Source organism: Silurus aristotelis (assembly GCF_946808225.1).
Source record: "Silurus aristotelis genome assembly, chromosome: 6".
Lineage (NCBI taxonomy): Eukaryota > Metazoa > Chordata > Actinopteri > Siluriformes > Siluridae > Silurus > Silurus aristotelis.
The window spans coordinates 31,517,736-31,530,291 of NC_139579.1; the positions used below are offsets into that span (position 1 = coordinate 31,517,736).

At 40.5% G+C, this 12,556-nt stretch overlaps 1 protein-coding gene across 3 annotated transcripts; it reads right to left on the reverse strand.

Moving 5' to 3' along the window:
- Positions 1-1,604: 1,604 nt before the first annotated feature.
- On the reverse strand, positions 1,605-10,741 carry zbtb8a (zinc finger and BTB domain containing 8A). 3 transcript variants are annotated; one of them, XM_083544788.1, is made up of 4 exons: positions 10,545-10,741; positions 5,015-5,760; positions 3,047-3,216; positions 1,605-2,380 (listed from the first exon to the last, which is right to left on the reverse strand). In XM_083544788.1, the coding sequence occupies exons 1-4, from the start codon at positions 10,607-10,609 to the stop codon at positions 2,063-2,065; spliced, it is 1,299 nt and encodes a 432-aa protein (XP_083400914.1). In that variant the 5' UTR covers positions 10,610-10,741; the 3' UTR covers positions 1,605-2,062. The 3 variants fall into 3 exon arrangements, with proteins under 3 accessions (XP_083400914.1, XP_083400915.1, XP_083400916.1); XM_083544789.1 differs by lacking the exon at positions 10,545-10,741 and adding an exon at positions 10,382-10,532; XM_083544790.1 differs by lacking the exon at positions 10,545-10,741 and adding an exon at positions 10,303-10,532.
- Between the last annotated feature and the right edge of the window lie 1,815 nt (positions 10,742-12,556).

Sequence of the window (12,556 nt, forward strand, 5' to 3'; positions counted from 1 at the left end):
ATAATTGTTGCATATCCTTATTAAAATCATACCATTTGCTCTTTAGATGATCTCTTTGTTTTAATGGCTCCTCCGTGGAGTTTGTGGAAAACACCGAATTCCTTAATCGAGAACCTCGCTTGGTCCCTCAACACCAGCTCCATAACAAGAAAAGTCCAGCAGTGTTTTCTTCTTCTTAAAAATGACGAGGAAGGCCTGGCTCCCAATACACATCCTCACAACGTTTTACAGAGGGATCATCCACTACATCCTGAGCAACTGCATCACTGCCTGGTTTAGAAATTGCACCATCTAAAGACCCTACAGTGGATTGTGAGGACAGCTGAGAAGAATATTGGGGGTTTTCAATTCCCTCCATCAGGGACATTTTCACCACACGCTGCATCCGTAAAGCCATTACAATGTCACTGTGTCTACTGTCTCTAACTTCTTGTTCTTCTTTCTCCCATTAGGGGTCACCACAGGGGATCATACGTCTCCAACCAACAACCTTCCCTCACCACATCCATAAACCTCCTCCTTGGTCTTCCTCTTTTCCTCCTTCCTGGTGGCTCCATCCTCAGAATTCTCCTACTGATATACCCCATGTCCCTCCTCTGCACATGTCCAAACCATCTGAATCACACCTCTCTCACCTTGTCTCCAAAACGTCCTACATGCGCTGTCCCTCTAATAAACTCATTTCTAATCCTGTCCATCATCGTCACTCCCAACGAACACCTCAACATCTTCAGCTCTGCTACCTCCAGCTCCACCTCCTGTCTTTTGCTCAATCTACTGTCTTTAACTAATGTTGTCTATTTTATTTTTGCACTAAATGTTGCACACATGCACCTTATGTAGTTAGTTTAAATTTTTGTGTAGTTTTGTGTTCCTTTTTTGTTAATTAATGTTGTCTTATGTTGCACCTTGGTCCTGAGGGACCAAACTACGACCCTCCTCTACATTTGGAACGACTCTCTGAACAATGCCAGATGCATATTTAGAAAATGTAATTTCAAATATATGCTGGAAAGCTGGAAATTTATTTTTTGTTATAGGTTATTATTTTGTTATTGTCATAACAAGAGCGACCTCTAGAGGTGAAGCACTGACACCACGTGCTGCTTGTTTTTGCACGCGAGACTGCGCGCTGCACGAAGAGCGGTATATTATATTTATTATTTATAATTTATTAATTATATCATTATATTTATTAATGAATTTATTTCTATTCACTTTGACACATTTTCATAATTCGGTGCTGTTTTTTATTTTTGTAATAAAGTTCACTACTATTTTAAATGGAGTGTTTGTTTTTTATACAGTATCCATTTTAAAAATTTGTCGTTGTCGTTTAACCTCGTTATTGAAGAAAACAGACCCCTGGTTTATAGTAACAGTTTCTACTGCATGCATTAAACAAAGGAAGCATGACATCTGATATTGCTTTAGTAACAATTTAATTTAGCTTTATAGCAAATGTAATAATAAATGCATATTTTTATTTATAAAAAAGTAAAAATAAGATATGACCATTGTCTTACTGAGCAACATAATAATAATAATAATAATAATAATAATAATAATAATAATAATAATAATAATAATAATAAAGATTGATAGAGGAGTGCAAAGTGTATTCATTTCCATAAAACTGTACATGACACATAAAGGGAAAGAAATGATGCTTGATTATTCAAACATTGATGTGAAGAAAGTCGCCCTGACAACATAAAATGTAACACTAAAGAATTCAAGATCATTAAGAATCTTTACAAGCGGCTAAAATATCTGGCAAAGGCACCGCTAAAAGAAAGTTGTCATACGTTGTGGGAAAATGTACGAAATTCTCACTTATTTTGCCAAAATATTACGTTGCAGGATGATTTGCTGCATCATATAAGACGCAAGAAGAAATAATTTAACAGAGTATAATATTGAAATAAACTATTTACATACTTTTCTTGTTTATAATACAATTATACATTTATAGAACTTTCTTCTTCTGATTAAAAGACGCAAAAATGGCGCAAAAGAATTGCTCTCACACAAACGCACGCGCTGTGTGCGAACGCCAGTGTCACTTCGCGCTCGGCTCCTCGTCGCTGTCCTCGACTTCCTGAATGATGAGGTCAGTTCCTGAATCCTCAGCGAGGTCATCCTCGTCCTCCATCCCCCATGAGGAGTTGTGGTTTCCCTCCAGTTCCTCTTCCACCCCCAGCAGAAGACCCGGCTCCTCCGTGTTGGTGTCGGAGCCTTCACGTGCCACCAGGCCACTCTCCTGAAGGCACACTTCACAGAGGCGGTATCGGCGTGATCCCTCGCACACCACGCGGCTGTTCTGCTCGGTCACGTGACGCTTACACTTCCGGCATACCAGCTTACGCGCCTGGTGGATCTGAAAAGGGAAATCGGTGGATTCAAATGAAGGATCAATAAAAAACGAAGAGGTGTGTTGTAAGAAGATATGAGGAGATGGAACAGGGAAACCTAACGAGAAACTAGGTGGTGTAGGAAATGTGAAGTAGGATATTGGAAATAGAGAGGGTAGGAATGGGAAGCTATCAGGTTGTGAAATATGGGAAATAACAAGGGCAGAAAGCTCTGGAGTGGTGGAATATGGAAATCAGGAGGATAGGAAGCTTTCAGGTGGTGGAATATGGAAATCAGGAGAGTAGGAAGGTATGAGGTGGTGGAATATGGGAAAGAGGGAGGGAAAGAAGTGGAAAGATAGGAAGTATGGAAATAAAAATGCTGGAATAGGTAGAAGATTTTCTGAAACTGGCAGACGCCCCTATCCCTTATATTTATACGACTAAGCAGCAGAGAGTTAGGGGCCTCATTCTAGGGCCCAGCAGTGGCAGCCTGGTGTTGCTGGGAATTGAACTTCCAATCAAAAGTCTAACATCATATCCTACTCAACTTAGGATGTATTGAGACAAACAATGTGTAAAGAAGCTATAGGATGTAGAAATAAAGAAGAAAAGAAGTCAGAGGTGAACTAAGCCAGAAAAAAAACAGAAATTACGATACTATAAAGCAATGACGTATAACAGTTTCTCACCGTCTCAAAGTGGCTACGCAGGTGTTCGAGACGTGTGAAGCGTTTACTGCAGGCCTGGCAGGGGTAGGGCCTCTCACCCGTGTGGCACCTCAGGTGTCTCTTGAGATCCGCCTTCCTCTTAACCGTGTGTGTGCAGAACGGGCACTTAAAGCGCATTGTGGGGGTGGAGTCTGAGGGCAAGGCAGAGGATTATGTAAAGTGTAGCTGCACAGTCAGGTCCTGTTATACAATAAATCATGAACATTTTAAAATACCTGCATCGGAGACAGAACAAGAAAGTGTTACTTACAAGACCAATTAAAAAAATGTCTTCTGCATTGGGTAACGATGCACATATTCGTAACGAATCGTTCCGGTTCAGGGCTTTCGGTTCGCTACACATGTGTAACCGAATGCAATTCTTTTTACGTGTCAAACACAGTTAAAAAATCTGAGTTCAAACTTATTACGTGACGGTCCGAACATTAGTTTAGTCTCCGCCTCGCACTTTGAACGCAGTGTCACAACAATGCCAGGGGTATAAAAAAATAAATAAATAAAATAAAAAGAACAAGAGTTAGCGCAGTGTCACTGCGGATACTCAGTTCATACCGGAAAAGATTTTGTTTTGCACATGCGTGAAATCGCTGCCACTTCCATTTTCACGACAGTCTAACGATATGTATTCTTTAAAGTTTAATGTCCGGCTTCAAGAATTTCCCTTAAAACGAAAAAATCCTGACAATTCCACATTTCAAGGGAGTGAATGAATGAAGGATGGAAGGAATGAAGACATTTGTTGAAGTCTGTTGAAAGTAGTACAGATAAGTAGATCATATTTTTCGAAAATTCTATATTAAATGTAAAACACACACATTTTTCCATTTATTTAATTTTATTTATTCAATTAAATTAATGGCAATTTTATGGATTAATCAATTGTATTAAAATAATAAAAAAGTGTATTGCATCTTTTGGATTTATATTATGTTATTTTTATATATATTATATATATATTATTATAAAATATTATTATATATACCGTATTTTTCGGACTATAAGCCGCTACTTTTTTCCCACGTTTTGAACCCCGCGGCTTAAACAACGAAGCGGCTTATTTATGAATTTTTCCTGGGTTTTTCCCGGTTTCACAAACTTCAAGCCAAAAAACTGAACCCCATAACATTAGACCAATTAAATTTCCGAACGGAAACGAAAAAAACGCACCTCACCTGTGTTCTGAGCTGCACGGCATCGAGCAAAAAAACGGAAGGAGGAAGACTTTCTTGTCAGGCTACTGTTTAGATACAAGCCGTTGTAACGCGTTGAGTCTGGGTGAAGGGAGAGCTCACTAACTCCAGTTGTAACAGAAATCATATAAGCACAGACAGGTTTCCAAAACTCGTGCTTTTTAATTTTTCTTGGCAACAGCGTTATGGGTTAGTCAAAGAAACTTAGAAATGAGCACCAGAAAATAATAAGGACATATTCCTCGGTCTTGCACACACGCAGTAATTTCGGAAAAATTTCCGCTCTGCTTTTAAAGGAGCCACAACATATTTCACCCGTTACACCGTGTAACAGACACTGTCTTTCGTTAAAGCCTGTGTAAAGTTCATTAGTTTCAGTGTAGACACCTGCGGCTTATAGACAGGTGCGGCGTATTTATGTTCAAAATAAAAATCTTTGTCAAATTCAGTGGGTGCGGCTTATATATGGGTGCACTTTATAGTCCGGAAATTACGGTATTATTTAACCAAGCAGGCATTTAAGTAAACTGGTGATGTTTAGAAATGTTAATAATAATAAAAGCGTTAATAAAAAACAACAAACAATTTTAGGTTTTGCATTTCTCCCCCTGACTGTACCGAAATTCAACCGAACCGTGACTTAAAAACCGAGGTACGTACTGAGCCGTGAAATTTGTGTACCCTTACATCCTTAGTATTTACTGCTCGATTGACAATGATAATAATCATTGGCACTCACCTTTATTAAAAACCCCCATGACTCCTATGATGGTCGGCAGGGTAGCATAAAGCTCGTCTGCTTTCTGTGTTCCCGCTGGTGCCCTTTGGAGGTCGATTGGTGAACTGTCATCTGGGGTGTACCGATGAGTGGCCGATCTTTTCCTGGTTCCTCTCCTCCTGGGCTCAGAAACGCCATCGAAAGGTGTCACCTGCTCCTCCTTTAAGCTCGTCTCCAGAACCGACTGGCATTGCGAGCTCTGTTCGCTCATCACCTCTGCCTCGTACTCATCATCATCCTTTCCGTCGTCCTGGCGTTCCCACACGATGCTCTGAGGAGGCTGGGTGTCCTCGGTCGCCTCCTTGGTGCTGATCTCTAGCGAGGACTCTATGAAGGCCTTGCAGTAAGCGATAACGTTGTCCATCTGCAGGTAGCTGGCGGCAGACATCACCTCAATCACATTTGTGCTGTCCAGAGCTAGGTGGCCCGAGTATACAAAGTCTAGAATGGTGGCAAAGGTATCAGGGGCGAAGGCATCGAACGAGGCCCTGGCAGGCTCCAGGCTGTCCCTTGCACCCTGAGACAACAGCATGCGGAAGTAGCCGCTGCTTCCGAATAAGACGTTACGGTGCGCTCGGAAAAGGCGTCCACCTACTAGAACGTTGCAGTCACAAAACAGCTCCTGGCGCCGCTGCTGGTCCAACTGCTTCAGGAGGTAACTGTGGTGGTTGGCAGACATGTCAGCACTCGTCCATCTGCGCACCAGCCTGAAATAACATCCAAAAATGGTTAAGAAGAAGAAGGTCAAGGGTTCAGAAAGCTATGAAGTGAAGAAAGGGGGAGGCTAAGAGGTATAAAAGGAAGGAAGCTACGAGGTTTCACAAGAGGGCAGTTACAAAGTGCTGGAAGTGGGAGGCTAGAAATAGAAATAAAGCTATCAAATATATAAACCTTTCTCTCTCTCTCTCTCTCTCTCTCTCTCTCTCTCTCTCTCTCTCTCTCTCTCTCTCTCTCTCTCTCTCTCTCTCTCTCTCTCTCACACACACACACACACACACACACACACACACATATACATATATATACAACAAAGATTCACAAACAGACTCCTTTATTTCAAACTGCACATATTTCTTTCTGGTTTCTGAATATAATGCCGTAATTTAACTACAATCCCCAAATATGCAAAATTATTTTTGTTTATTTGATACACAGTGTTTACTTTTTTTTTTTTTAAGGTAATTTGAAATAATATATATTTTTTAGTTTAATTTATATATTTGTATTTTGATGCAATCTGGCAATTAAATGCACTAAATGGGTTTAGTTTTCACAGATTGCAATATCAGCAATAATAAAAAAAAATTCCTAAAAAGGAAACAAATAACTACTATATATAACTAGTAAATAAACCAGTCTTGGGTTTTTTTTATGATTAAGCGATGGACTAATCAGTAGAATACTTGATTAATAAAATAATCGATAGCTGCAGCCCTGATATACACTGAAGAAAGATTATAAACGCAACCCTTTGGTTTTTGTCCCCATTTTTCATGAGCTGAACTCAAAGATCTTTTTCTATGTACACAAAAGGCCAATTTCTCTCCTATATTGTTCACAAATCAGTCTAAATCTGTGTTACTGAGCTCTTCTCCTTTGCTGAGAGAATCATCCACCTCACAGGTGTGGCAGATCAGGAAGCTGATTAAACAGTAGGATTATTGTGCCTCAGGCTGGACACAATAAAAGCCCACTCTAAAGTCCAGCTCATGAAAAATGGGGGCAAAAACGAAAGTGTTTTGTTTATAATTTTGTTCTGTGTAAATCTATATATATAAAGCTCAAATACCACTGACTGACTCACTCACTCATCACGAAATCTCAAAAACCACTGAACGGATTGCAATGAAATTTGGAACATACCTTCCTCTTGGGTCTTAGGTGCTCACTAAGAAAGGGTTTTGAAAAATTCGCCCTGGATCGCGGCTAACTCGCGAAAAACCCGATTTCTCACGCATTGTAAATTCTTCGAAATAACATTACGGATCCTAATGAAACTTACTACATTGTTTCTTATTAGATGTTAGATGCATGATAACAATTACTTTCAAAGTAGTTTGCCCTGTATCGCTACTACAAAGGGGTAGTACGTTATTTGTTGACGTTACGTTCTGATCTCTGATTATCCAGTCCTGCTCAGTGCTTACTGCTTATTGCCATATTGCTTAGCGTTCTGCCTTCCGTAGCGAAGCACGGGTACTTTCAGCTAGTACACTATATTGCCAAAAGTATTCGTACGTCTGCCTTCACATGCAAATGAACTTGAGTAAAATCCGATTCTCAATCTATAGGGTTTAATATGATGTTGGCCCTTTGCAGCAAGAACAGCTTCATCTCTTCTGGGACGGCTTTCCACAATGTTTAGGAGTGAGTTCATGGGAATTTTTGACCGTTCGTCCAGAAGCGCGTGTGTGAGGTCAGACACTGATGTTGGACGAGAAGACCTGGATCGCAGTTGCTGTCGTTTCCAATCGCTTCCACTTTATTGTAATACCACAAACAGTTGATTTTGGAATATTGAATAGCGAGGAAATTTCACGACTCGACTTATTGCACAGGTATATATATATATACACACACACACACATACACACACAGTGGTGTGAAAAAGTGTTTGCCCCCTTCCTGATTCAAACTAATTTAAATATTATTAAAAGATTTTTTATTACGTTTTTAAATTAAGGTTTTTTTATTATTGAGGGGAAAAAAATACAAATCTACATGGCCCTGCGTGAAAAAGTGTTTGCCCACCTGTTAAAACTGTGGTTTATTACACCTGAGTGTAATTTCTCTCACCACACACAGGCCTGATTACTGCCACAGCTGTTCACAATCAAGAAATCTTTTAAATAGGACCTGCCTGACAAAGTGAAGTAGACCAAAAGATCCTCAAAAACAAGACATCATGCTGAGATCCAAAGAAATTCAGAAAAAAATGAGAAAGAAAGTAATTGAGATCTATCAGTCTGGAAAAGGTTATAAAGATGTTTCTAAAGCTTTGGGACTCCAGCGAACCACAGTGAGAGAAGTTATTCACACATGGCAAAAACATGGAACAGTGGAGAACCTTCCCAGGAGTGGCCGGCCTACCAAAATTACCCCAAGAGCACAGAGACGACTCATCCAACAGGTCACAAAAGACCCCACAATAACATCCATAGAACTGCAGGCCTCACTTGCCTCAGTTATAGGCAGTGTTCATGACTCCACTATAAGAAAGAGACGGCAAAAATGGTCTACACAGCAGAGTTCTGAGACGAAAACCGCTGCTGAGCAAAAAGAACATAAAGGCTCGTCTCAGTTTTGCCAAAAAACATCTTGATGATCCCCAAGACTTTTGGAAAAATACTCTGTGGACTGACGAGACAAAAATGTAACTTTTTGGAAGGTGTGTGTCCCATTACGTCCGGTGTAAAAGTAACACCAAATTTCAGAAAAAGAACATAAAATATGGTGGTGGTCGTGTGATGGTCTGGGGCTGTTTTGCTGATTCAGAACCTAGAGGACTTGCTGTGATAAATGGAACCATGAAATCTGCTGTTTTCCAAAACATCCTGAAGGTGAATGATCTGTTTGTGACCTCAAGCTGAAGCCAACTTAGGTTCTGCAGCTGGACCATGATCCAAAACACACCAGCAAGTCCACCTCTGAATGGCCGAATAAAAACAAAATGAAGACTTTGGAGTGGCCTAGTCAAAGTCCTGATCTGAATCCTAATAAGACGCTGTGGCATGACCTTAAAAAGGCAATTCATGCTGGAAAACTCTCCAATGTGTCTGGATTACAACAATTCTGCATAGATGAGTGACCAAAATTCCTCCACAGCGCTGAAACAGACTCGGTGCAAGTTATTGCAAACGCTTGATTGCAGTTGTTGCTGTTAAGGACGGCCCAACCGGTTATTAGGTTTAGGGGGCAAACACTTTTTCACACAGGGACTATGTAGTTTTGGATTTTGTTTTCCCTCAATAATAAAAACCGCCATTTAAAAACTGCATGTTGTGTTCACTTGTGTTATCGTTTACTTATATTTAAATTACTTTAATGATCTGAAACATTTAAGTGTGACCAACATGCAAAACAATAAGAAATCTGGAAGGGGGCAAACACTTTTTCACACCACTGCATATACACACACACACTTTACCAGTATATACAGTACCAAGTGCCCAGAGTTACTTACTGAACCCACCAGTCAAATTCGATTATAATAACACAATGAGGATTCCACCAACTATAACCACCTTGATTTATTATTTTCTTGTCATGTGCACCACCGTCTCATTATTAAAATAATAGCAATAAATTTGCAGCGGACCCCCTCACTACAGTCCCCTGAGGGTCCACTGACCCCATTTCCAGACACAGATCTAATAAATGTTATGTATGATGCCTGATCATTGGGTTGTTCATGAAATCCCTATTATTTGTTAATTAGTTTAGTTAAACTCTCAAGATTTTCATTGAAATGGGTTAAAGAAAAAACTGGGTGGAGGCTAAATAGCTCACAATGGCATTATCCATATAATATCTTCTCAAAAAAAAAAAAAAAAAAAAAAGAAGAAGAAGAAAAAAATCCTGACATCCCAAGATGATCCCAGGTGGGTTTTTCCAGGATGCAGTTGACACAAGACAAAAATGCATGACTTCAGTTCTATCAGAACTAACTAAGATCAACTGTGTGTTCCTAGAACACTTCATTTCTGGGTTATCCTCTCCAAATAACACTCCCAAACCATCCTTTGTTCAACAGAGGAAAGCAAGGAGGAGCGGAGAACACAACGCGCGTTCTGATTGGCTAAGGCGCCTGTCAGTCAAATGCTGGCATCGAGAAGGGGGCGGGGATTACACCCGACTCGGGTCGCGTCTTAAAAGCAGAGAGAGAGAAAAAAAAAGGCGAGAAACTTTTATTAAGAAAAAAATATTTAGGATTTAATTGGTTGGTTTATTGAGTCGTACAACAAGGAGGGTATTAATACAAATATTATAATTTTTTTTTACAATAATGTCGGGGAGGATATGAAGTCGGTTGTGGTGAGAAGCAGACGAACCCGTGCATCCATGAGGATTCCGAATACACCCGCAAAAAAAAAAAAAAAAAAAAAAAAAACCCGCACAAATAAATGCACGGACGCGCAAATCGTCCGCAAAAAAAAAAAAAAATGCGGGCAAGCGCGACGCGGTTCAGCCCATCCGACCTCGCCCTTTAGGTGGGGGAGAAAGAAAAAAAAACATGCACCATGCCTTACCAGTTCGAGCTTGTGCGTATGATTAACACGTGTAAAAACAATCACTGATCATTTATATACATTTTTTTTATTAAATCACCCCATGTATCTGTGGGCGCACAGTGTTGGCGCACGCGGCGGCGCAGCGCATTTGCGCACGGAATGCGCAATAGCGCGGCGACCTCAAAGCCCGTCCCGTCGCCCACCCGCTTCCGTCTCTCATCTCTGATACAAATGTAACCAAGTCCGCCGCTGCTACTCACTGCCGATCCGCGTCGCTCGGAGTCCTGTACGGTCTGCGCGCTCCGTTCTCACACACTATCTCCATTTTCCCTCGCGGCGGCTGCTGCTTGTAATAGGGGTAGTATTTAATTTCTTGCCTCCCCCCACTGATCGCTTCCTGCTCAGCCCGAAAGACCGAAACCCGGTTATACGGGAGGAGGGAGGTATAGAAAAAAAAAAAAAGAAAACCCGAGTGTGCTGACGTGGGCGTTCAGAAAGCCCGCTTGGGGCAGTAAGTCTCGCTTAAAGTTACAGACAAATGCATGCAACCCGGCATTATGTCTCAAAATATAATAATAAAAAGAGGGGGGCCATTATTTATGCACAAGCATAAATAGACTCAAAAGATGCGCGAAAATGTATTAGCAATTGTATAAAGTTTATTAGGTGTATAAACATACACACACACACGCACAAAAAAATTGCAAATTAATGAAGCATTTAGTGGTCACCAAGAACAACAGCAACAAATCAGTGGTCAGGAATGAGCAGCTCTCTCTTTTTCCTCTCTTTTTCTCTCTCTGCACATACTAAATAATTCTAACCTTCTACATGCCTCATTACGCTTTTTTATTTCCTCTTCTCTTTACTGTTTAATATTGTTTAATGTTTAATATTTGCTGTAGTTTGCCTGTTAATGTTTATAGTAAATTCTCCACACTCTCTAAAGTAAAGTTTGGTGTTCCGCAAGGATCTGTCTTGGGCCCTCTGCTTTTCTCTTTATATCTGCTGCCTCTAAGTGAAATTATACATAAACATGGTATTCGCTTCCATTGCTATGCTGATGATACACAGCTGTATATTTCAGCAAAGCCAGATGAGAGAGATCAGCTTAACAATGTTGAGGAGTGTGTAAAGGACATTAGACAGTGGATGCTTGATAACTTTCTTCTGCTCAACTCAGATAAAACGGAAGTACTTTTACTAGGACCACATGCAGCTAGAAGTAAACTTTCCGATTACGTAGCATCTCTGGATGGTGTTTCTGTTTCAGCGTGTACGGCTGTCAGAGACCTTGGTGTGATTATTGACCCGAGTCTTTCCTTTAAGGCTCACGTGAATATTATCACCAGGATCGCCTTCTTTCACCTTAGAAACATTGCTAAAATTAGAAATATGATGTCGTTACAGGATGCAGAAAAAATAGTTCATGCTTTTGTTATTTCTAGATTAGACTACTGTAACGCTTCACTGTCTGGGTGTTGGAGTAAGTGCAGAAATAAGCTTTAGTTAGTTCAGAATGCAGCAGCAAGAGTCCTCACTAGATCTAGATAATATGACCACATCACCCATGTTTTAATCAGTCTACACTGCTCCCAATTAAATCTCGCATTGATTATAAAATACTACTACTGACGTATAAAGCACTTAACGGTCTCACGCCGCAGTATCTGAGTGAACTTCTGTACCAGTATGATCCTCCACGCCTACTTAGATCAAAAGGTGCAGGCTATTTGTTGGTACTTCAAATAATGAAAACTCCAGCAGGGGGCAGATGTTTCTCTTATAAAGCCCCACAGTTATGGAACAACCTTCCAATCAGTGTTCGGGACTTAGACACAGTCTCAGTGTTCAAGTCGAGGTTGAAAACGTATTTATTTAGTCGAGTCTTTGATCAGTAGATTTTTCTTAGGTGAAGGAGCAGATCTGGAGGGATCATGGATATGGAGTGTTTGGTGAACTGGGATATTTGTATGCTGTCGTCCCCTCACATTCACACGTTCACTCAGGTTTGTTGACGGTGGTGTGGTGGGTCGTCTCTTATCCCAGAGATCCCTCATGTCTGTGTTACCTTCTGGTTCTCCTTTTTAGTTCTGCTGCCATAGCGAGTCTTGCCAGAGTCCAAACTGCACAGTGATATTAACTTTCATACAAAAATAAGGACACATAATAATCCATATCCTTCTCTTTCTGTCACCTTCCTCTCTCTCTCTCAGCATACTCCTGAAGTACCAGTGTCCACTTTTCCTGCTCCTTCTCCTCTCATCTCATC

Excerpts from the sequence above, each read along its gene's own strand:
- zbtb8a (XM_083544788.1), bottom strand. The coding sequence starts at position 10,609 with ATGGAGATAGTGTGTGAGAACGGAGCGCGCAGACCGTACAGGACTCCG. Across the intron at positions 5,761-10,544 it reads CCGAGCGACGCGGATCGGCA|GCTGGTGCGCAGATGGACGA; the intron begins GTGAGTAGCAGC and ends ATGTTATTTCAG. Across the intron at positions 3,217-5,014 it reads CATGGGGGTTTTTAATAAAG|ACTCCACCCCCACAATGCGC; the intron begins GTGAGTGCCAAT and ends CCTTGCCCTCAG.